Genomic DNA, 24,917 nt, shown 5'->3' with positions numbered 1-24,917 from the left:
AATCAACGTGTCAGAACCAATATTTTATTATGTACGTTGCTTACAAAAGCATCTCGATGCTTTTGGTTGGTAATAAAGAAAAAGTAAAACTGTGCAATATTATTTATTGTTTACTGTAAATCTTATTTCGCAGAGAACTCATCGAAACATTTCCTTCAGGTTGTAAAAGTTCTGATCCTTTCCGAATCCAAAATCAATAGCCCACGAATTAATGCTGACAAAGAAATACAAATAGAATCATACAAGATAGGTGTACACGCTAGAAACAAAGAGTACATACAATCGTTTATTGCACGTCACCATAGTATCGTTCAACTATCCCTAGCGTGTGACATGGCCGAACGTCGACTTTCGAAGAATGCTTTCTGTCGCTAGAGTTTTCCAATTCGCGAACGAATCGATTTTCCTCTTGCATCCGCTTCTCGAATTTCGTTCGTTGCGACGATTGTGGAACTTCCAGGATTGTTCTCACGGTATCCCATCCGTCGTTATCGTCTAATCCAGTGAATGGTATGTTTCCCCTCTTTCCGTACCTGGTCACGTGTTACCGTCCAAAAATATTAGTTAATTGAATGTTACGGTGGACTTTCGTTATATTGCAATTTTCGGTGTCTGAAGTTTCATTCATATGGATGCGATTTTTTTTTATTTTAAGAATAAGAGAGCGTTAGATAGATACACGTTATATTGCCACTTTTTGGATCGCTATATGTTAGGTATTTATGCGTTGAATTGCTAGACTTCAGATTTTTATGCGCTGAGTTGCTACACGTTAGATTTCTACGCATCAAATTTACATGCGAGGTATTTACTCTTATTAGATTTCTGTTCGATTTGTATTTGTTAGATCGCCACGCGTTCGATTTCTATTTGTTAGATCGCCACGCGTTCGATTTCTATTTGTTAGATCGCCACGCGTTAAATTTTTACTCGTTAGATCGCCACGCGTTAAATTTCTATTCGTTGGATCACCACGCGTTAAATTTCTATTCGTTGGATCACCACGCGTTCGATTTCCACTTATTAGATCGCCACGCGTTCGATTTCCACTTATTAGATAGCCACGCGTTAAATTTCTATTCGTTGGATCGCCACGCGTTCGATTTCCACTTATTAGATCGCCACGCATTAAATTTCTATTCGTTGGATCACCACGCATTCGACTTCTACTCGTTAGATCGCCACGCGTTAAATTTCTATTCGTTAGATCGCCACGCGTTTGACTTCTACTTGTTAGATCGCCATGCGTTCGATTTTCACTTATTAGATCGCCACGCGTTAAATTTCTATTCGTTGGATCACCACGCGTTCGACTTCTACTCGTTAGATCGCCACGCGTTAAATTTCTATTCGTTAGATCGCCACGCGTTAAATTTCTATTCGTTAGATCGCCACGCGTTTGACTTCTACTCGTTAGATCGCCACGCGTTCGATTTCTATTCGTTAGATTGCCACGCGTTCCATATCTACTCGTTAGATCGCCACACGTTCGACTTCTACTTGTTAGATCACCACGCGTTCAATTTCTACTTCATAGATCACCACGCATTCGATGTCTACTCCAGTATCACATGTTTCATTGTAACGCGGTAAGTTTCATTGTAACGATTGAAATTTTACACTATTAGACTTTCATACGCTACCACGCGTTAGATTTCCATACGCTCCACGCGTTATATCACCAAGAGAATCATCACGCATTATGCAGTGAATCAGATCACACGTACATCGCAAAGTGCACCTACCTATTCGTGGCAATATAACGAAAGTCCACCGTATCTTCAACTAAAAGATAAACTGAAACTGAAAAGACAAACAAATAAATAACGAGACAAATTATCATTCATAATTATTAATCTCTACGAAAATCATTCTTGACCATAATCGAAAATAAGTTTAGATCAAATGCTTCGAATCTGTTAGCAGAATTTTTTGAAAATTTTACCTGGCTTTTCCGCTAAGAGTGTAATACTCTCTGACATGATCAATGTATCTCCTTAATTCTTCCGGACTGGTGAACACTTCCGGACGTGTCGGTCTAGCCATTGGCTGCGGCTCGCAATGTACGATCATGATTCCGAAAGTTAAAAGCGCGACGAACATGTAGACGTTGTTCGAAGTGCATTTGGATTGCATCGTGGCTAAGGAAAATTTAGCTGAAGAAGAAGGTTGAGTAGTCAGCAATCTTTCTTGTGTTTTCTCAATGTAAATACTTTTAATGAGAATGTTTTACACAATAAATTAAATATATCGAAGTACTTTCGATTAAGTAGAATCATCGTGAACCATCGAACACTTGTTCAAATATGTGATAGGTTTCGCAAGTTAACTACAGTTGTTTCAATAAACTCTTCTTCGAAGATAGTGGCACGAATATTTCAGTATGTTTAAATCAATTTGTTAATTCGTCTTAATTGCACGATTAATTTATACGACGCTTTTACGCGTCTTTAAACCTTATTTCAGGCTAATCTGGAACACATTGAACGCGTTCTAAAAGCTAATTCGATTACCACCGTGTGGCGAAGCGAAGCGAAATAAATCGTAACACGTGGAAATGGCTCAGAACTCGATTTTCAAAAGTTATCCAGTAATAACTCTCTTAATGCGAGGTTTAATATAAACGGAAGGCAAACGTGAAGTTGAGTTACCTGTTGCATCGTGCTCGTTTGGTACAACTCCAACGGTAATGAAAGTTTTGCGTGGGCAATGCTTGATAGGTTCTGATTCACTATCAAAATTTTGTCGATCAATACGGTTGCGAGAGTTAACATTTTTTCAACACTATCGATATTATTTACACTTATATTAGAAAGCTTTCGATGCTTATCATTCACATTAACAATAAAAATTAGTTGACTTTTTGTATTATATTAAACATTAGAGTTCTGTATGATACAAGTGTGCTACAGCAAAGTCTTTAGATCATCAATGAGAGATACAAGCATTCAGCTGAAGCTCGAATACCGCAACATTTTATGAGATAGTCAAAAACTATCCAAATTTCAAGAACGTCAAAGTTAACGAAGCAAATACGAGTCATTAAAATGACAACATCAACGATTTTTCATAAAGTGAACATACTGAATCGTGTATTTTATGAAGGTTTCCGATTTGAAAAAATAGATACACGCTAGGTGAAAACAACTGTGTACATAAAAGCTTGATAATCCAGCAACGAAATTAGAGGACGTTTTAGCAGAACTTAGAAATTCGAAGGATATAATGAAACAATGTCGAGTGATTATATTTTCAGGGAACGTAGATTAAAATCGCCATTTCAGACGCGACAAAAATGCGCTTTCACGGTTGAACGAGTACGTCGATGCGTTCATAACTGGGGCTTGATTGAGAAATCAAATTCATCCAATGAAACAGGATCGTTTAACGTGCGAGCATTTTGAATAATTCAAACGATTGTATCGATCAGAAAAAGTTCATTGTTTTTCCAATCTTAAATAATAAATTTCAGGCGAATTAATTCACTCGTAAGGAATAAAAAAAAGATCAGTATCGAAATGCAGTTCCGAAGATAAAAATTGATCGCACACGTAACGGTTACAACAAACGGCACATTGTTCTCGATATTTCACCCTCGTGAGGACACGTTTACTCACCGATCAGAGGAAATCACGTTTGGGAATTCGATAAATCAATCCAACGTTCCAACGTATGGTTCTCCGTATCCTGTGAAATGATTCAGGACTTTAGATCGTATCGGCTGTTCGAGTTGCAGACAGGAGTATATATACCTGGGAACGTACCCTCTCTGACGCATCCCCTCGGCTGAAAACTCTGTATCGCGCAGCCAATCCACAAGGTTCAACCCCACCAATCACCCTCCCCACTATCCTTTCATGGATCCTTCTTCCTTCGATCTTTTTACTCGTACAGGATCATTCTTACCAATTTTATTATTTATCGAACAATCATCGAACGAGGGATGCGGCCTTTCAATTTCTCCTATTCAATATTTTATTTTTTCACGTACAAAACATTTCCGACAGTCTGACTGACAGTCAAAACCTTGCATGAAGCTTAGAAAAATAAATGAAGGACCAGGTTTTAATTCTATCAATGAAGTAATATTTTATTTGTCGATATATAGAACATTTTCGATCAGAACAACGACAGTCTGACTGACAGTCAAAACCTTGCATGAAGCTTAGAAAAATAAATGAAGAAGGACCAGGTTTTAATTCTACCAATGAAGTAATATTTTATTTGTTGAAATATAGAACATTTTCGTTCAGAACAACGACAGTCTGACTGACAGTCAAAACCTTGCATGAAGCTTAGAAAAATAAATGAAGAAGGACCAGGTTTTAATTCAACCAATGAAGTAATATTTTATTTGTTGATACATAGAACATTTTCGTTCAGAACAACGACAGTCTGACTGACAGTCAAAACCTTGCATGAAGCTTAGAAAAATAAATTAAGAAGGACCAGGTTTTAATTCTATCAATGAAGTAATATTTTATTTGTTGATATATAGAACATTTTCGTTCAGAACAACGACAGTCTGACTGACAGTCAAAATGTTGCACGATAAACTTTAAAAAAATAAATCAAGATTGACCCAGGTCTTAATTCGACCAATAATATTTTAACTTATTTGTTGACGTATAATTTCCGTTCAGAACAACGACAGTCCGACAGTCAAAACCTTGCATGAAGTTTAGAAAAATAGTTCGAGAGTGACCCAGCTTTTAATTCGACCTATGAGGTAAGTCATAGTAATCCACATGAACGAGTTACGAGAGAAATATAATGAAAATCAAAATGGGGTTGAGGGGGAGTAAACAGAATAAAGGATACAGACGTTTATGTTAACGGTATAACATAGCAAGCATTTTTTCCCGACAGATTCATCTTTACAAGCAATAAAGTCTCGCAAAAGTGTAATCAGATTGGTTGGAAACGGGGATTTACCGCAGGCTTTTATAAAACGTTCTCACAAGGTATCTTCTGGGATGTAAAGAGAGATATTACTTTCGCGGAGCTTCGGACACATTTAGATCGCATTTTATAAAATTTCATAGATTTGTATGTCTTCGAAATTAAATAACGGAATTTACGTCAAACGTTATTTTTATCTACGTTACGTAACATTTTCGATTAATCCCGTTATCAAGATTCGAGTACTCCGAAGTATGAAAGTCCACGTAACATAAAAAGATTCTACTGTAGAACGATTCTTAATCTTGCTCTCCGAAATTATCAGCCTGCATTCGATCTTGAAGTTGCGGGAGGAAAGTCGATAAGAAAGCGTCAAAATCGGTGGAAGCATTTCACGGACGTGGCTTCGTGATGATCATGTTGATAGAAGAGTGAAATGAGATTGCAGACACGTTCGCAAACAGAATTAACGATCGGATGAATGAAGAGAAAAAAATAAAATATATTAATAAAAGGACACCCTACCGAGATTCGTAGACCCATTTTCCTCGAGTTTCAGGATATAGAGATCGATCGAGGAACTTCAGTTAAGCCTCTCATCTTCCGTCCTTTATTTCACGCGTGAAAGTTTTCTGTTTCTTCTTTAGTAAACGATGACACGTGTTCGGTTTTTGTTATGCGTTTAGCGGGCGGAAACCTTCGGTAAACAATCGTGATCGGTGTTCTTTGTGCGACCAAATATTAAATGTCATTCAGATAACTCACCCCTCGATTCGATTAATAGGAACATATGTTCGCGTTTATTGGTTTTAATTAGATCTCGGCGACTACTATTCGATGAATTCGATGAATTTCGCTGGCAGATTGTTTCTCTTCTGATGAACCGTTCGTGGTTGAATGGTGGGCAAGAAATTTCTAGTTTATAATGAGTTTCTTAAATAATTAATAATAAGTGGGCATCGCGTTTTGTAACGAGAGGTAACTGGAAGTTTCGGAATTTGAGAAACACTGAAACGAGGAAACGGGACGTGTGTTTATACTGAGCTTACCTTTATCCCTTATCAATCAGTTAATACTTTCATTTTACATTCGTCACTAGTCCCTGTCGCTCAGTTAATTTACAACTTCTGTCCTACGGCGCAAACAGATTACACCCTGCTGATCAGATTTTGCGGAACTTGCGATGTACAGATTTTCATATAGTTTTAAGGGATTTGCAGAAGGATTCCGAGTGAATCTCTTCGAAATTAAATGCATAAAATGATTACAGTATTTGAAAGTTACGTTGAAATTTATCTCCGATTGGATTTAGGATCGTATGAGGGCGCTGTGTCCACTACACGATACACCTGTCCGACCGACAGGTGACTTACCTTCCAAAGATAAGTCACGGCCATCAGAATTATACAACTTTGCTTCGTACAGTTATTTGATCACGAATGTTATGATAGACTTCTAATAATTCATCTCTTCTTCTAAATAATTCACTCTCGTTCGCAGACTTTAAGAGTTGGAAAAAAGAAGTAATAGTAGGCTTCTCTCAAGTGTATCTTGATGTATAGCGAATTAATTTAATGTAATAGGTGTACTTACGCGAATGAATTTATAAAGAGTAATTTAATAAAGATCGTTTATTTTGTACTCAACTAATTTTAAGATCCTTTTAAAAGGCATTTACTATTATAGCCCTGTAACGAGACAAAAACTGCAATTTTCCATCGCATTCCGTTACCTAGCAATCTCAGACTTCCTCTTCCGTTACTCGAGTGCCATTCTCGTGAATACAAACTTTTCTCGCGGTATCCTCAATTAATATGAAAATTAATTGAACATGAAAATTTAACCCAAGATTTGATAGATTTTTAACAAAGGTCCAGCATTCTTTGACCACCCCTATTACCTAACAAACGTCATCGAAACATGGCACTAACGGTTTCGAAAACGTGCCAAAGGGACCCAAGCTACCTGCGATTCGCGGTCGAAGGGACCGTGGAATCAAGATCAGGAAGAAGTATCGTGGAGGGAGAAAAAAAGGGAGGCAAGGATAATAGCGAAGAAGAGGCAATGTCTTTTCCTTCGGTCATACGGCGACCTCTGCGCGACGACAACCAGGTCGAGGTGGGGGTAGAGGCTACGAGGAGGCCAGAAGAGCGTCGACGAATAGGGCCCACGAAAAGAAGAAGGCACGAGTTCTCGTACGTGGTGCGAGAAGGAAAGGTGTCCCGTTTGGACGAAGAGAAGCAACCGAGGAGAACGGTCATTGCCACCACCTCACCTCGAGTCCGATGCTAAAGTCCCCGTCACGAGGCGTATCCTCGACCCTGGCACGGTCTACTGTGCGGAATTGTCCTGTAGTTTAGCCTGGCTTCGTTCTATGGTGGTGGGGCCCCGTTCAACGAGCAAACGATGCGCCTCGCCGGGATTCGTGCATACGGAGCGCAGTCGAGAGCACCTGGATCGGTGATCCAGAAGTCGTGAACTACGTTAAACATCGGCCAGGACCTGAAACCAGTTCGATCGGTGGCGAGCTGCGGCCAGCTCGAGTTTCATTGGGTCCCTTTTGCGTGGACACCTTCGCCGGGATCCTGCCAACAGATCCTGCCGGTCCACGGATCTGCTAGTAACGTGTTCGTCGCGAGCTCTCTTTTTTACCACCGATGAGACCCGGTCCAAATCTGCGCGATAAATACAACGGGAATTCGAGGCTGAACTTTACGGTGTTCGCACGGGGGATCGTGCTTCGAAGGGGTTTCAGGTGACTTCTCAGCTGTAACGAGCTGTATTAACGGAAGCCGATTTTCGAGCTCTGGGGGGATGATGTCTCTTCGAGTCTGACCACGGAGTTATCTTCATCGCTGCTGCCGGTATCAGTCAAGGTAAGGTTATCTATCGTAGGCTGACGAGGATGCTCTTTGGCCTTGATTCGGATCACTGCGAACGTTCAAAAGCTGGAATTTGGTCTAATTTGAGGATGTTAACACGGTTGAAGTGGGGTCACTGGTGCTTGATGTAATCCAGTAATTAATTAAGAGTAGACATCGACAGACCGATTAGCAGGTTAAACGGGATAGCTCAAATTTTATATAAACGAACTAATACAAGGAATGAGCAGATAGGTAATTGACATCTCAAACTTTGAACAATCGAATAATTAATGGAGAGAATAATTGAATATCGTTGGTAGCTAGTATCTCTTTACTGTAATCGATAATTGATAAGAGAAACAAATACGTCCTTCAATGTTTTAAAAAAGCGATTAAACTGAACGAACCGTATAGCGTTAAAAAGTAACGTTAGTGATAAGCTTAAAAATTAACGCACTACTAATAATCGGTGTTGTATATCTTATAATTTACGATCATTTTCCCTGCGGCAATCAACGTGTTAACGCACTCGGGAGAAACTGCAAAGCATCGGATACAATATCGGAGAAATTGAAATAAGAGAGTCATAATTTTTCTTGAAACATTAGCATTAGTTTTTTTTAACGGTAGTATATTTATGATAGAGCGGACAGGTATTTCAGAGCTCGTTGCCACTGATTTGCCAAAGTGAACCGTATGTCGTTCACGAATAGCGGTACCACTCATTCCTTTAAGCAGAATTCAAACTTTCACGAACGGTACGACTTTGGTATGAGTGTCATTCTCTCGATGATATCGCCTCGTTTCGTATGTAATCCACGATCGAACCGGAAAAAGTATCGATAATATTTGCGCCGTTCTTTTCCACTCGATTAATAATCGAAGGCATAATCTTTATATTGAGGTATTAACTTTAAATTTGATAGTGACTTCAAACAAGTACATATTTTGAAATCGAACAGTAAAAGTAATCATGTGCTTCGCCATAAAATTTTCTACCGAGTCGCAGACAAATTAGTCAATTAAACCAGAAGCGTTTATGATCCCTGTTAACGAGTTCTGCGTTAATACGACGGTTTTCTTGTTTCCAAATGACTGTTTTATTCCACTGTACCGTAGTTCGGCGCCAACCCACATGTGCGCCTCGTATTAGATACGTGCGTACAAATGAAAGTGGCCTGTACCGTTACAACTTACGCACTACTGTACAACAAAAGCTTTTTATACAGGGACACGCGTATACACACACATATGCACACACACGAAAACGTTGACCGCTTTCGTCTTTTCGGGTCTCATTAATCCTAGGATAACGGGTTAGTATCGGCTATTTAAATTTGATCTTAGATCCCACTTATTTATAACCCGCTTCCGATATTATTTGTCGGATGAAAGTATTTCGTTGAAGAATTCCAACCACCTTTGGAAACACCGTTTCACGTTTTATGGACCTGGGTTACGATCTGTTTCGGGATTAAGAGATTTCGGTAGAGACCTTGACTTCTACCTCTGAGAATCCTTGGAAGTTTTCAAACAAAATTAACCCGTAGTTTCAAAAATAAATAGCGGTACAATTATAAAGAGCTCGATATCGAAAGAGAATGATAGGAATATCTTCCTTTTTAAACCAAACAGGAAATTGTAATTGCATCCAGTATAATAATTTAATATTAGACAGAATAACGATAGTAATCAACGATAATTCCTTCGATGTTCGCGTTGGTCGAAGGAAATCAGTTTTCCTGTATTCTTCCTGGAACGAAGAAACGTTAGAATGACCCAAATAAGGGACTATGTATGATAGAGCATAAAAAAGACCGTTCAAAATCGAAACAGATAACTGTTGCCTAACTAATCAGAAGCGGGAAACCAGTAACCTGACCATCGACAAGCTAACACAACTCACGTCGACATTTGTTGCTTCATCCACCCGAATTCCTGTCTCTGGGTAACTGTAACGGTTTTTATCACTTCCTCTTAAGAGGAGGAGCGAGTGCACACTGGATGAGATCATTGCATTTCTTCGGACACGTCGAAAGAAAACTAGAATTACCCGGTTTAGTTTCGAAGTAAAACCATCCTTTCACGAGTTTCGAATACGTGGACTTGTTGCTGAAGAAGGGAAGGTTAATTAGTTATTGGCGAAAAATTTATATGGATTCTTTGTTTACAGTGTTGATCGTCTGAGTGTCATCTCTGAGATCTCGAGCTCTTCTAGATTTTTTATAAAACGGAAATTCGTCCCAGGTTCTAACCTCATCTGAAGGTGGTCCTTTCTTGGTTCCTAACCTCAACTCTAAGTCTCCCTAAGTTTTGCTTAGATTGCGCTTAAAGTCTTCTGATCTTAGATTTTTCATACGCTTCCTGAATTCTTCCTGGGTTTCGTTTGGACTGCGATTAGGCTTCTGCCCATTTCAACATTGCACTAACCTCTCCCAACACGGGTCCTAGTCCTCAAAGTCTCCACCCGTGATTTCTCCTTTAAGTTTACCTTCCAAAACACCCATACAAGTTCGCGTGTATATAAAACACGAAAGTTCACGAAGGAACGTAAAACGAGTTCTTCGAACCGACCCAACGATTCACAAGTATATCCGAGTGGACAGGATATAACGTTACCAGCCGAATTCTTGCTTCTGAATAACTGTAAGTTAGTTGTTACAGGATGAATATATCGTGGCTCGATATCGTGTCAACGTAAACGCCGAGAAAGGTGAAAAGAAAACGATACGAGGAAAGTGCTCGAGCATCTCGAGGGAAAATACGCGAATCTTATTGTTGCTTTCGCGTAATACCGTGGCTCGTTTTGTTGAAAACGAGCGTCTGTTCACATAAGGTCGTTACACTCCTTTCTACTCTCGATGAATTAATCATTATTAATATTTCTCCTTGTCTAACGAGTTCGTTAATTCACTGGGCTAATCTACAATCGCATCCTCTGCAGATTCGTAACTATTTTTCCGGTCTTGGCTTCCTTCTATTCTTTCGCTGTAATTATTTTCTTGACGTTAGTTGAGTACATCGAATCGATTTTGTAAGATTATCTTATCGAAATTCGTACAAATCATCCTTATCGGCATTTATTTTTAATGCTTCCGTTTAACTTTTAATTCTACAACGTATTGTTACCATTATTTATCAGCAAGTTCAATATATCATTCACTGTCATTCGCACTCGTGAAACTTGTAACTAGATTCTGCGGGATGAATTAATTTCGTATAATAGTCGGCTGAAAACAGGGCCCGTTTCATGAGAATTTTCTCAGGCGTATCGTAGACGAGAATTATTATCACTCTACGCGTGTATGCGGGCACCCTAACGTTACGAATCATTTTTCCTTCTTGTCTTTCTCTCTAAAATTCTCGTTTCTTTTTTTTCAGATGTGGGATCGAGAAAGAACAGTCTGGGCCATCGTCTTCTTAGCCAACGTGTTGATGAATACCGCGATCGCTTCGCCGATCTACGTTGCGCAATTTATTCCAGGAAGTAAGTCCCTTCAAATTTGCGAACAATGTTGAATAGATAAAAACGCGAGGAAAAGGGATTATAGGATTTATAGCAAAACTGTTAAATATTAACGATAAAATTATGGGAAAAATAGTTAACTGACAGAAATTCTGTAGTTCATCGTTAGCGATGGAACTTAAGTTTCCTTAAGTGAGGATACAGTGGCATTCTAATGTGTCGTTTTCACAGGTGTAACGTTCTCAAACAGATGAAAGACCCCACCACTCTTTTCGCATTTTTAATAAAATAGTAAAGAATTGAAAAAATTTTCTTCGATTACGATTCCATCGATTCTAAGATTTTCTCGGAGCGTCAGCTGAGTAACGGGCCGATACGCAAATACTCAGGTGTCTGTACGTGTCCTGAAACATATTCGAGACGTACACTCGTATACGGGAATATATGAACAGTACACTTGTATGCATCGTAGGACGACATTGAACCTACCTTGGATTCGAGTGCGAATGAAACGTGGGCGGACTGGTCAGTTTTCTATACAAGTGGGTCAGTCTCGGTCATCGTCGCGCACGCGACTTACACTGATTTTTCCGACCTCGTCATCCTCCTTCTCATCTGTATTCTTATCGTTTCATTCAGTCGTTCGTATCACGTCGAAATCGGTCGTCTCGATCTTTCACCCGCGAACACCGTCACATCGTGTTACTCGTTGTGCAAGTGAAATTATTTTCACTGTTATTTCATCTTATTCTCTCACGATCACTATACGACTTTTCAAATACTTTTACAATTTTTTATATTGAATATAACAATGTTCATATTATAGTAATATATATATTATAATATATAAATAATGTATGAACGTAGTTTGTTGAAGATAATCTTCCTTTAAGAAGAATCAAATAATTGCTACACAAAACTGTAAGCTGTTAACTATCATAACTTATAGAACTCCTACTTTTTTCTACAAATAAAATGTACATTTTTGGCGAAGTTTTTGATGAAGAACAAAATTACTTCATTTTCAAAATGCCCACATACTTGCAAAAGATATGCACATACTGTAACAGACTGTGAATTAACCTGTTCAAAATGACGCGAATTAACCTTTCAGAAATCGTAATGTCTGGTCATAGATATTATAGGAAACAACACTATGAGAACACTAAGAACTCTGAGAGCAGTAATGGATATAACAAGACAGATTTGACAATGCACGTTGACGAAATTCGTTCAGTAATTTGTTGTGGTGATTAATGATCTCTCGTTTTCGATCTCCGATAATCAGTGAAATACTTTCGTAGCAGTGAAACGCCTTTGCGTGGGCGTCCACGTGTCCACGACCATCGCTGAAATTCCGACGAGCTCGCAATGGAATCGGCAACTTTCTTTCACCATTGTGACTCATGGTCGGACGACACTTCCGCTAGCACAGATTTCCTACGCGGAAATGGCAGCGACGAAACACGTGGAACACCTTGGACAGAGGGAACTGACCGACTGACCCGAAACGATGCCTGGTTTTGTGTATGATTTTACGGTCGATTTTCACTCGCCACGGTCGTCAACCTCGAAGAAAGTAAATATTCTCAGAAAAATACGTTGTGGTCACTGACATGGAGATGCAAGTTAGATGGTCCCTGCATACGATGCTGAATTACGATTTCTTGACATAAACTGCATTTATGGTATTCAAGAACATGAACCTCGATGTGTTGCATTTAATTCACCTGGATGTTCAACTACAAATATCCGACTCTTACTTCGAATTTCAGGAGAATGATTTTGATTCAGTTTTGAAGCTATGTATCCTTCTTTTGAAACGTGCTGTATAAGGAAAAGCGTCTAGCATGAACTTCCGTTCTTTTCTTAAAAAGTCCGTAATGGCGTGCACTCTTTTTTGTGATTTTATCGACAAATTCCATTTGGTCGATGAAGCTTCAGACACTTGTAAAAGATAAAAAACAAAAAAATGCTTCCAAGAAAACTCGATCAATATTCCCTCATGTTCAGCACTTTGCCACTCTCGATTATCGTATAAGGTATTTAAGAAATTATTTATAATATACAGTATAGAATGATTTCCACCGAAACGAGTGTAGCTGGGTCATCGATCAAATACGTCACCCAGATACGACAAGGCATTTTGAGTGTTCCGGAGAAATGGGTGAGAAATATCTATCGTTTGCGTCATTGATGCGTCCTGCTAAAAATATCCAGTGCGCAGGTGTGTCCGTGATTCAGGGTAGCTCGGGTCAGGTATGACGATTTGATCGCGTTAAGAACTTAGGAATGCGCGCGAGAATTTCGTTCGGTTGGGCGGCCAACGTTAGAAGACGGGAGAAACACGAGATTGTGAGCGAGGTGTCTTAGAGGGAAACGTGCTGTTACATTAGGCTATGACTGTGACCCACTTTTGGATCGGGCAACTAGCTCATACATCGAAACTTAACGGTACCGAGATGCTTCGCCTTGGCTGACATCAATTCGTTCTTCGATAACGCTTGCTATGTTGCATGCATCATTGCCGCTTAATCGAGAACCGATAATCACTGACTTCGTAATCAGAATGATTCTTCACAATTCCTAAATTTGTGAAAACAAATGATTAACTTTTTTCGGAGATATCGCCTGAATATTTGGAGCGTTAAATCATAATAATGATAACGAAATATTTTTAATTTAATACCCATTTCTGTTTAGCTGTTCAGTTGCTCTATCTTTCGAGTATTTAAGAAATAGTCTAGCTGACTAATCAAGATTATCCTCAGCGAACAGCAGCCTTAACGAAAATTAATGATAACGTGGAATAAACAACCAAATTTGTAACATGATAGTAGGTGTGCAAATTAAGATAGGTGAAGAGGATGGAACAGAAAGTGTTCAATTAACAACATACATCCGAGCGCAGGAATGACAAACGAGTTGTCGCGTTAACTTTCATACAAAGCCCATGATCTTGCTCGTTCTACATTCCCTTCCACCTGGTATCGTCACCGTTTATAATTCCTCTTAATCGTCCTACAGTGTCCTGTCGCGGATAATAAACGGCATCGAGCAACGTAATTGATTAATAACCGGCCTCGAAAGAAGCTGTAAATCTCTTGACGGAAGCGCGTAGGCAGTTCCTGCCGTCTAATTACGTCCGTTATTAACGGATTACCGTAGAACACGATTATCTTTCTAACACCCAAAATATCTCTTTAAAAAGGAGTTATACCTCCAACAGAGAATCGTCGAAGACGGATAACGGAACGAGCTTCGATGATTCGTTCCGACCCTCTGGTACAGTTACTTCCATCCAGAAATTCAGAGAATCCTCATCAAATCTTCGATCTTCTTTGATTCAAGACAATTTGATTACCGTAAGTTTACGGCGGGCACAATTCGATTTAAATTACGAGGCATCGTAAACTGGCTGGGTGATCAGACTCTCATGTATTATCCAAACAACAGTAGATTTTTGTTACATTGCCAAGTACGGTACTGCTGGGATTGGCAATGTAACGTTCACCAAAAAGTTTCCTGCTTCGATTTCCCGTATCTTACGATGGTGGAGGAAGATAAAGTAGACGTGATTTAAATCGTTACAATTCTGATTATCATGAACAATAAGGAGTCGAAACGATATTTAAAATTCACATACGATACAAATCAGTTCCTTCATGTTCGAAGATAAAACTGGCCTTGATTTATTGTGACATGTGTTACATGTCAGGTAGACCACCTTGTTGAAAACAATTTTAATCATGCGACAAAGATTCCGTCACTCGTTGAACGATCATTCTGCAGAATTTCTGAGACAGTGAACGATTTTATTGTTAAGGTAATTTTTTGACAAAGAGTGTTAAATTTGGTGTTCGTTTTCAGGCACGGGGAGGAATATCAGGCACCTGCCCTGTGTGTCCCGCAGAACCGGCGAGACTGGGGTGTGCATGTTCGCGTTCACGTGTGCCAAAGCGAATGGAACGCACCTTGGCACTTGCATCGACCGTTTTTACTTCGGTAGTTGTTGCAAGATCGACGAAGAGCCCGATATTTTCCCTCAAGACAATAGTATCGACGATGGGCCGCCGGCGAGGCCGTTCGTCACGACCCATGGGCCCATCGAGAGCTACGACATACCCGAGTACTTCTCAAGGCCGAAACCGATCAACGAGATGAAACCACCTGGAACAACGCTCTCCACCGAGGTATGTGATTCACCATTTCGTTGAGCTCTAACTTAGAAAAATAGTTGCGGAACAAATAGTTAATGTATCGCTTTAATTTATTCCGAACCGTAAATTCTTGCCGAACTTATCGCATTGTAAGACATTGCACAAAGTTACAATTTCAGTTTACATTTTCAAAGTTACTTTACGAAATTATATACAGCAGATTCAGAATGCGAAATCGTTACTATAGGTTCAATGTAATTACGTATAAAGTAAGCATTCCTTTCCGTTTTTATTTCACGGACAAATTTAGGGTCCAAGCACGGTGACGCACAGCACCCGAGAACCACCGACGACCATAAAAGACACGACAAAACTCGTAACGAAGAAGCCGATACTGACGAGCGTCGAAACAACCACGCAACCGGTTCGATTATCTACCTTTCAAACCGTGCAGAACTCATCGATCCAAGACTCCACGACAAGAAGTCCTCCGAGAATCACGAGCAGTACCGTCCAAACGACGCAAAAACCATCCAGCACAGTCACAGAAATCATGAACACGACTGGCAAACCTTCCACGTTGATTTCCACGGTGCCTCCGAGGCCAACGACACTGGAAACCGCGACAAAAGTGCCATCCACCGCTCAAACGTTTGCTCAAACCACCAAACCGATTACGAGGAAACCCATCGTTAACACGTCAACGACTAAAAGGCCAACATACGCGACGACGCGTAAACCCGTTCAATCGACCGTCAATAGACCCACGGAAACCACTTTGAAACCCGTTCAATCGAGTAGTCATCAAACGACAGAATCGACGACGTCGAAAACCGTGTACACCACGACTCAGAGGACCACGCCGATTACGAGGTTTCCACCAAGAAATGCGACTACGGCGAGACCGTTAACTCATGCTACTACTAGGAGACCTACGACGGCTACCAAGAGACCTACGACGAGTAGCAGTACACGGAGACCTACTACCACGAGGAAACCTACTTCACCCACCAAGAGGCCTAGCAAACCAAGTACTTCGACTTCCAGCACCCTGTCTTTTGCAACCACGACGAAACCTACTGTCACGACTGTTAAGGATCGACCATCGACCATCAAGGACCGACCGTCGACTATTGCAACTACTACAGGAAGCTCCACGAGCGAAACGAAGCCTACAGTATCTGTCACAGAGACTACTGTTCAGAAGATTACAACGAGTACAACGAAACCCGTGCAGAAAATTAAACCGACCACCATTAGAACCACGACTTCTAGGCCAACCACTTCGAGACCGACTACAACCACTTCGAGACCAACTACAACCACTTCGAGGCCAACCACGACTACTTCGAAGCCAACGAAGACCACTTCGAGACCGACGACTACCCCAAGGCCTAAGCCTACGAGAGTCAACGCAACAACCACCAAGCCGCAAACAAAACCTGCGTTCACAACCACCGAGAAAACGGAGTCTTCGTCTTCTATAGAGACCTTCAATACCACTGTCACTAAAGTTAGACCAACGACAGAGTCGACGAAACCTACTAAACCATTCAAGCCCTTGACGACACCATCGACTGTGCCTACAGTGACGGAGACCAGTTTCGCTGTGGCGTCTTCTACGGAGGCGTATGTTCCTTCGACGAAGGTGCCGGTTAATCAGACCTTGGACGAAGCCTTTCAAACTACTTATGCACCTGGTATTGTTACGTGGACCTCGAGTTCGGATGATACTACGAAGACTCCGGAGATTGCGACCACTGAACCGGGTGAGTTGGGGAAATTGATTCTATATGGTTGAATGTATATTCCCGAATTCTCACATATCCAAATTCCCACATCCCCAAATTCCTACGCTCCCAAATTTCTACGCCCCCAAATTCCTATGCTTCCAAATTCCCACATCCCCAAATTTCTACGCTCCCAAATTTCTACGCCCCCAAAATTCCTATGTCCCCAAATTCCCACATCCCCAAATTTCTACGCTCCCAAATTTCTACGCCCCCAAACTCCTACGTCCCCGAATTCCCACAACCCCCAAATTCCCACATCCCCAAATTTCTACGCTCCCAAATTCCCACATCCCCAAATTTCTACGCTCCCAAATTCCCACATCCCCAAATTTCTACGCTCCCAAATTCCCACATCCCCAAATTTCTACGCTCCCAAATTTCTACGCCCCCAAATTCCTACGTCCCCGAATTCCCACAACCCCCAAATTCCCACATCCCCAAATTTCTACGCTCCCAAATTTCTACGCCCCCAAATTCCTACGTCCCCAAATTCCCACATCCCCAAATTCCCACATCCCCAAATTCTCACATATCCAAATTCCTATGCTCTCAAATTTCTACGCCCCCAAATTCCTACATCCCCAAATGTCTACCCCCAAATCTCAATATACACGCACCTACATATCCCCGAATCCCTATATTCCCAATCCATATGTCCAAATTTCCATACGACAAATTTCCATACGTTCAAATCTCAATATCCCCGACTCCACTCCCTACATACTCCGCAAATTCTACACTCTCATATCCTCAAATCCCAGCAGGCTTCTAACACGTTCTGAAATAGTTTTTTCTACAAATAACCGAAGTGAAATATTTATTTGTAACGGTTTCAAAGAAAGAGTTCTAATGCAATTCGTAACGTCAATTAACAGCGGAGTATATAATCGAGCAATTTAGAGTTGCTGTCCGTAATTAACCGGTGCGTATGTTGTATACATTAGCCAGCAACGCGTGTTGCATTCGAAGGAGGAACGGTTCTCGCGATTCTCGGTGAAATCGAAGAAAACGGATATCCATTGTGTAACGAAACGCTTTTGTCGTCGATAGGAAATCATCTCGACGGCGATTCACGTCGAGCAGCACGCCTGCTGCATTAACGAGCATCAAGAGAACATCCCGGAAAGGCATTGTGAATTTGATTGATTACGCGAGGATTTCTGTTCTTTCACTTTATCGGAATTCTGTCGGATTTCGAGGGGCGATCAAAAATATCCGCGATATTTTGCTTCCCAAGGAAATTAGAACCAGTCTTAGCTTTTGTCGTTCGTGTTAGAGAAAAAGAATAGAGTTCTACTTATCGATACCCCGTTACATTTGACGATTTTTGTGATGTAATAAGGTCACCTTTCACGTAAAACGTGACTGGTTCTCAAAACACCTGTGTCGAGGAATTTGATACCTTGGAAAAAATACTTGTGACAAGTATCTAAATTTCTAGTACAAATCATTTAAAAAAAGTATAAAAAATGTAATTTCGGTCTTGACGTATGTAAACGAGAAAATAATGTTCCCCTAAATTATTCATAATTTAATATTTTTTATTATTCATCGACGATATAAATATGAGTCGCTATTTTTCAATGCTGCGCAATTTCGCTTGTGATACATGCATCGATTTACATCAATCGCGATCAACGTCACCACCCAAACGTGTCCTTCCTGCAGTTAATTGCAGCGAACGCATGAAATGGAGTTTGCCTATGCGGCGTTAATCTCGTTCGGAAACGAGTATTTCATTAAAGCGGAGTGTTATATTTTATCGATTGATCATTTTTCACGGACCAGCAATTTCCTTTTCTCATCCTTTTACGCAATCATAAAATGAATGGACATCAATCAAGAGAATTTTCAGGGTGATCTATCATCTATTTTACTATAAAACCGTTTCTTCCATCCGTTAGAGTTCCTCATTAGGGTTACGTGTTCGTGCTCTTCATCAGTGGAGAAACTTAAGAAATAGAAAAAGAAAATTTTAGACATATTATATAGTATAGACATATTTTTGATAAATGGAAGATTGTTTCGATGGCAGAATTCTGCCTCGGGAACGTTGTAACGGTTTAAAACCGTCCACCGTAATCTTTCCTCTCGAATGCTTTGCGAACAGCATCCTTCTTTCACCTCTTGCCGTTGCAATTCAAACCGCTCGAATTATTACCGGACAGCTGCTCTCTGCTCCAGTTTTTCGCCAGGAGCTTTCAATTACGACTTACTTATTATAGATACCTGTCTAGGTGAAGGCATTTACCTAGATGTCCACCTGAATCTAGATACTGCTTTTTCAATACAACTGTTTTGTCACATTTCATTATTTTACAAACTCAATTCATTGCATTCTTTTTTATTAAAAATCAGTCTTCTTTATAAAATGTTTCTTTATGAAGTCAAAATTCTTTATAAAATGTTTCTTTATGAAATTAAAATTCTTTATAAAATGTTTCTTTACAAAATCAAAATTCTTTATAAAATGTTTCTTTATGAAATTAAAATTCTTTATAAAATATTTCTTTACAAAATCAAAATTCTTTATAAAATGTTTCTTTATCAAATCAGAATTCTTTATAAAATGTTTCTTATATAATAAATTGTTCGACAGAGAAAGGAAAGTGTGCTTATATCATAGATCATTAGGTATAACGATTACGTGAATTGAATAAAGGAAAGTTGAATGAAAGATATTTGGTTGCTGCATTACTTCATAATTTTCTGACCCGGATAACGTATTTTGACTTTCGTAGATCAAACCGAAAGCGATTGGACGCCTATCACCACTCCAGACGGTTGGATCATGATTCAATCTCCCAGCACGAAGAAACCGGGCGAAACGCAGGCAACCACTGAGAAACCGATTTCGGAATCTACGTTGATAGCATCGACTTCGGGTACGATAAGGATTGTTACAATTACAAGATTAAGGACCGTTCTGACGATCTCGCGTTGCAATGTCGGAAGGTTTAAGATCTGCAATCTGCATTTCACATTCAGCAGATATGAATAATGTAAAAATAATAGATAACGCGATACCAAGGTTTAATTAGTAACTTCGATCAAGTGATGCGTTACGTAAAAAAGGATTATTAGCATGTCTCCTTTTGTTGAATAAAATTAAATGTCTCCTTATGTTGAATAAAATTAAATGTCTTCTTTCGTTGAATAAAATTAAATGTCTTCTTTCGTTGAATAAAATTAAATGTCTTCTTTTGTTGAATAAAATTCGGTTAGCATATTAATGAACAACGCGCGATATTTTTAGCGAAACCAACAACGGAGGTAACCACGGAGCAGCATGTGGCGACAACCCTGTCTTCGATCGCCAGCGTGACGATAGACGCGGAACTTCCGGTACCAATGGAAACCCTGAACATGTCAGACTACAAACAAGGTGAGTTCTAAAAAGTCTCGATAACTGCGTAATCAAATATATGTTGATCATGATTAAAATAACCTTGTAATCTATGAATTCACAAGATCAAGATTTGCTTCAAATTCCATTGACTAAATCAACAACAATAAATTTTAAATTAATACGTAACGGAGTATTATCTAATCTAGCTAAGACGCATTGTATTAATTGCGCAAAAAAAAAACAATCAGTCAGCATGTGATAGGAAACGAATTTATTTATTTGATCCACCGTGCATCGGTCATCGCATGTCATTGAGAATGAGGAAAAGGAAAGTGATAAAAAAAGAGAGAAGAAAAAACCTGTTCGTAATGGGCGCGCTTGACAGCGCGAATTGATTCATTCATGACGAATGCAAAGTTCTCCAACATGGCTGTTTCGATGAGACTCATGAATTTGATAAAGGGACTAAATTCGACGATGCTTCTTCTTGCAGTGTGCGGGAGAAGACTGTTTCCGGAGCCTCGTATAGTCGGTGGCAATCGCAGCTCCTTCGGAAAATGGCCTTGGCAAGTAAGTACAGTTTCAAGCGTGTTTAAAAAAAATCAACCATATTTCACCTCTCGAAGATCATATGTTACATATGTATGATCTTCAAGATTACGCTCGTTCGTTGCGTATCTGCGTTCAGATCACTTCTATCGGAATTGAAAAATCGATTCAATCTTCCTTCACTAGTTACACGATGTTTGAAGAGTGCACACACGTGTATCTTAATCCTTGGATTTCCGAGGACGTATCAAGGCGTGTCATCATTGGTACACAGCGTTGCTCCTCGTTAAACGAGATCAATATTTGATTTTTTAGATCTCATTACGACAATGGAGAACGTCGACGTATTTGCACAAATGTGGAGCGGCTTTGCTGAACGAGAATTGGGCCATAACTGCAGCGCACTGTGTCGAGAAGTACGTACTGTTTCTTGAGGACGATTATGACGCATTAAAGTTTAAGAGATATTTTAGGATTTGAAAATTTACGCATTTATGATTTAATGCTTTGGAGATTTAGGGGTTTAGGGGTTTGGAAAAGTGGGGATAGGGGCTTTGACAATTGGGGATTTAGACATTCAGGAAATTGGGGATTTAGGGATTTAGAGAATTGGAGGTTTGGGGATTTGTCTTTTCGAAATTTCAGATTATGGAAATATGTGAATTAAGAATTATCTGTTATCGAAGTCTAAGAGATACTTTGAAATTCACGGATTTCAGGATTTCATCAATTTAGGAATTTAAGGATTTATAACATAATGGATTTGAGTATTTAAGAACACAAAAATTTATAAAATTGATCTTTTAGAAATTTGAAAATTCAGAAATATAAAAAACTTGAAATATTAGAGCTCTCCACATCCCTACTTTCAGACACAGACATCTCCCCGAGAGATAAATAATATCTTTTATCTTACAGCGTACCACCCAGTGATTTACTGCTGAGAATCGGCGAACACGATCTCGCGAACGAAGACGAACCATACGGTTTCCAAGAGAGAAGAGTCCAAATCGTAGCGAGTCATCCACAATTCGATCCCCGTACATTCGAATTCGATCTCGCCCTCTTAAGATTCTACGAACCTTTGTTACCCTTCCAACCGAACGTTCTACCAATTTGTCTGCCTGACGACGACGAAACATACGTTGGTCGTACTGCTTATGTCACTGGTTGGGGACGACTTTACGATGGTACTACTACTACTGCTTTACTCAGAATGGTTCTTACAGCTTTCAAGTATTGTACTGACTGCGATTGAATTTCCAGAGGGACCGCTGCCATCTACTCTTCAGGAAGTGGCGGTGCCGGTCATCAACAACACCATGTGCGAGTCCATGTACAGAAACGCGGGTTACATAGAACATATTCCTCATATTTTTATTTGTGCTGGGTGGAAAAATGGAGGATCCGATTCGTGTGAGGTATAGGACTTGATTAAATGAGTTTCGGTGATTCCAAACAATTAGGTATAAATATCTTTGAGCAATATCTTGAACACTTGAGTGTTCAAATGCTCTAAGAAGAATTAAATAATAGTTCTAGAAAATTGGAGTTAAATATTAAAATAAATTAAAAGAATTTTTCTCTTGTAAATATATTAAAGAAGCGATATGTTGACAGGGTGACAGTGGAGGACCAATGGTGATCCAAAGGGCACGCGACAAGCGATGGATCCTAGCCGGAGTAATTAGCTGGGGAATCGGGTGTGCGGTTCCCAATCAACCAGGTGTCTACACCCGCATCTCCGAGTTCCGCGAATGGATCAACCAGATTCTCCAGTTCTAAGTTCGACGTAATTTAGAATGAACGCTTACCAAACTCGTTGGAGTCAACGAATCTCACACGTGTATATACAAAGCATTCTGTACAAAATCACAAACAACGTAACTTTCTCCGTGAAGAGATTTGCGTGCTCGTTGAAGATGGAATATTGTTTTCGCGAAAACTCGATCAGATATGATATCTACAAAGTTCGCGAATGTAGAATGTACTCGTGCATGAATCAACGGGCTAATCGTGTACAGAATTTACATTCCACGTGGCTTAGAAAATAGCACATCTTCGAACGAGACCGCCATTGCATCGTTCGACCGTGCAATGCCATCTTTGGTTACTATCTCGCATCGAGGCTATGGAAATCGACAAACCAGTGTTCTACGATGCCAGCAGTGTTTCCTTCGTGAACGTTCGACGATAAATGACATGCAGTGAGTTGAACACTCGACGAAGGTGATCGACGAAGGATAATAGATACGCGAGCTGTGAACGAGAGTTTATATTTGTATGATAATTTATGGATGCAGCACCAGATACGCGTTTCTTTACGATGTGCAATACTCGTGAAACCATGTTGCTCATATTATATTAATATATTAACGCGTTACGTTATTCTGAACGATTTGTGAACGGGGTGGAACAAAATAAGAATTGGTCCTACAAACTTACTAATCCCAAATTCCAAAATTACTCAATTTTCCAATTCTCGAATTTTTGAGACAAACAAGCTTGCAATTTAAAAATTTTTACAATTACTTTCGAGCCCCTAAAACTTTCAAACCCCCAAATTATAGTGTCCCACAATCGTACAAAGTTTGCAGATAATTCTTGTTTTGAAATTCATCCCCCATCTTGTTAACGAAACGTCAGACAATACCGGTGCTGATTGCGTTAATCTTCTAAGGACTCGAGAATATCGGTTGATAGTTACTCTGATCGATTCGATCTCGAGTAAGATCGACGATAACAGATAAGGGTATGTTCATCTATTTTATTACACACGATCGAGCATTGTGATACAAGCGTTGCGTGTAAAAGATAACGCGGATTGTGTGTGAGAAAATGAAAAGCGAATGAACGTCTCTTACACGAACAAAATCACCTGATATTTAATTTAATTTATATAGAAATTCAAATATATTATATATATACATATGCATACCGACGTGTATACATAGACATTGTACGCAAATAAAAATCGTGTTAGGTTGTTACATGTCAGATGATCGACACGTGGGGCTCTTACATTCGATCACATAAGAGTAAGATAAAATCATACTTATAGTTTGGAAATTGGCGATAGAATCTTTGTAACAATATAAAAGTCCTTGGTTATAATAAGTGATAACCATCTTCTAATCATATAGAATATACTGTATTATAATCTAACAAGGTTTGAGTGTCATAAAAAATACTTATGTCATATCTGAAGCTTAAGATCACATAAAACAGCAAATCGTCTCAGACATCGGTTAACAAAATTTTTAGCTCCAAATTATTTAAAACAAATCGTATGCGTTTCCTAATTGATCATTTGACGTGCACCGATCTAACGCAAGAATAATTTATTTAACGTTGCAGTTGGGGCTGCAAGACGAAACCTCAAGCTTGTAAATATTCGATCGATTGGTGGTGCGTGTTGTATTCTATTATACTCTGTTATTTTTTACCGTTTCGTTACCCTTCACATTTGCCCCTCGGCGTCTCTGTATTTATCAGTCGTGCATTAAAAGAAAGAAAAAAAGAGAGAACACAACGTGTCCCTTACCCAGATGGAGTTCATTGATTACCCGATCGTTCAAGTGCAATCCCTCTATCCAATATCGTTCTCCTTTCGCGTGGGTGTCGATATTTGCACACAACAACGGTTTGTACTTCGCCCACTCGAGCGTTGGTGGATCGTGAAATTCGAAAATAATGCACCTTCTTCGGCGACGCATCCAACAGGTGGCGTGGTACGTTTCAAACGGAAGGCAAACTACGGAGAAAAAAATCCTTTATTTGCATGATTAAGTATTACATACCGGTTGCATTTTTTTAAGATTGCTCACAGAGGCG

At 39.7% G+C, this 24,917-nt stretch overlaps 3 protein-coding genes across 5 annotated transcripts in view; 1 reads left to right on the top strand and 2 right to left on the bottom strand.

Moving 5' to 3' along the window:
- LOC100876584 (F-box/LRR-repeat protein 2) overlaps positions 1–24,761 on the bottom strand; it is a 52,767-nt gene extending 28,006 nt beyond the window's left edge. The window contains exon 1 of the mRNA XM_076533136.1: positions 24,628–24,761. Within this exon, the coding sequence (XP_076389251.1) occupies positions 24,628–24,642 (15 nt within the window). The 5' untranslated portion in view covers positions 24,643–24,761. The remainder of the gene's footprint in view (positions 1–24,627) is intronic.
- On the bottom strand, positions 88–24,917 carry NPF (neuropeptide F). 3 transcript variants are annotated; one of them, XM_076533160.1, is made up of 5 exons: positions 3,765–4,363; positions 3,618–3,687; positions 1,946–2,156; positions 281–533; positions 88–214 (listed from the first exon to the last, which is right to left on the bottom strand). In XM_076533160.1, exons 3-4 carry the CDS (start codon positions 2,134–2,136, stop codon positions 287–289), a joined length of 438 nt encoding a protein of 145 aa, XP_076389275.1. In that variant the 5' UTR covers positions 2,137–2,156; positions 3,618–3,687; positions 3,765–4,363; the 3' UTR covers positions 88–214; positions 281–286. The 3 variants fall into 3 exon arrangements, with proteins under 3 accessions (XP_076389275.1, XP_003704248.2, XP_012142991.1); XM_003704200.3 differs by lacking the exons at positions 3,618–3,687; positions 3,765–4,363 and adding an exon at positions 24,628–24,917; XM_012287601.2 differs by lacking the exon at positions 3,765–4,363 and having other exon boundaries at positions 3,618–3,758.
- Positions 7,108–24,626, top strand: Np (serine protease notopleural). The gene is made up of 11 exons (XM_012287600.2): positions 7,108–7,778; positions 11,148–11,253; positions 15,103–15,425; positions 15,703–17,161; positions 19,927–20,070; positions 20,442–20,570; positions 21,028–21,104; positions 21,399–21,499; positions 22,002–22,273; positions 22,350–22,504; positions 22,704–24,626. The coding sequence occupies exons 2-11, from the start codon at positions 11,148–11,150 to the stop codon at positions 22,866–22,868; spliced, it is 2,931 nt and encodes a 976-aa protein (XP_012142990.2). The 5' UTR covers positions 7,108–7,778; the 3' UTR covers positions 22,869–24,626.

Source organism: Megachile rotundata, chromosome 6 (assembly GCF_050947335.1).
Source record: "Megachile rotundata isolate GNS110a chromosome 6, iyMegRotu1, whole genome shotgun sequence".
Lineage (NCBI taxonomy): Eukaryota > Metazoa > Arthropoda > Insecta > Hymenoptera > Megachilidae > Megachile > Megachile rotundata.
This window is presented reverse-complemented; position numbering and strand designations above follow the sequence as displayed.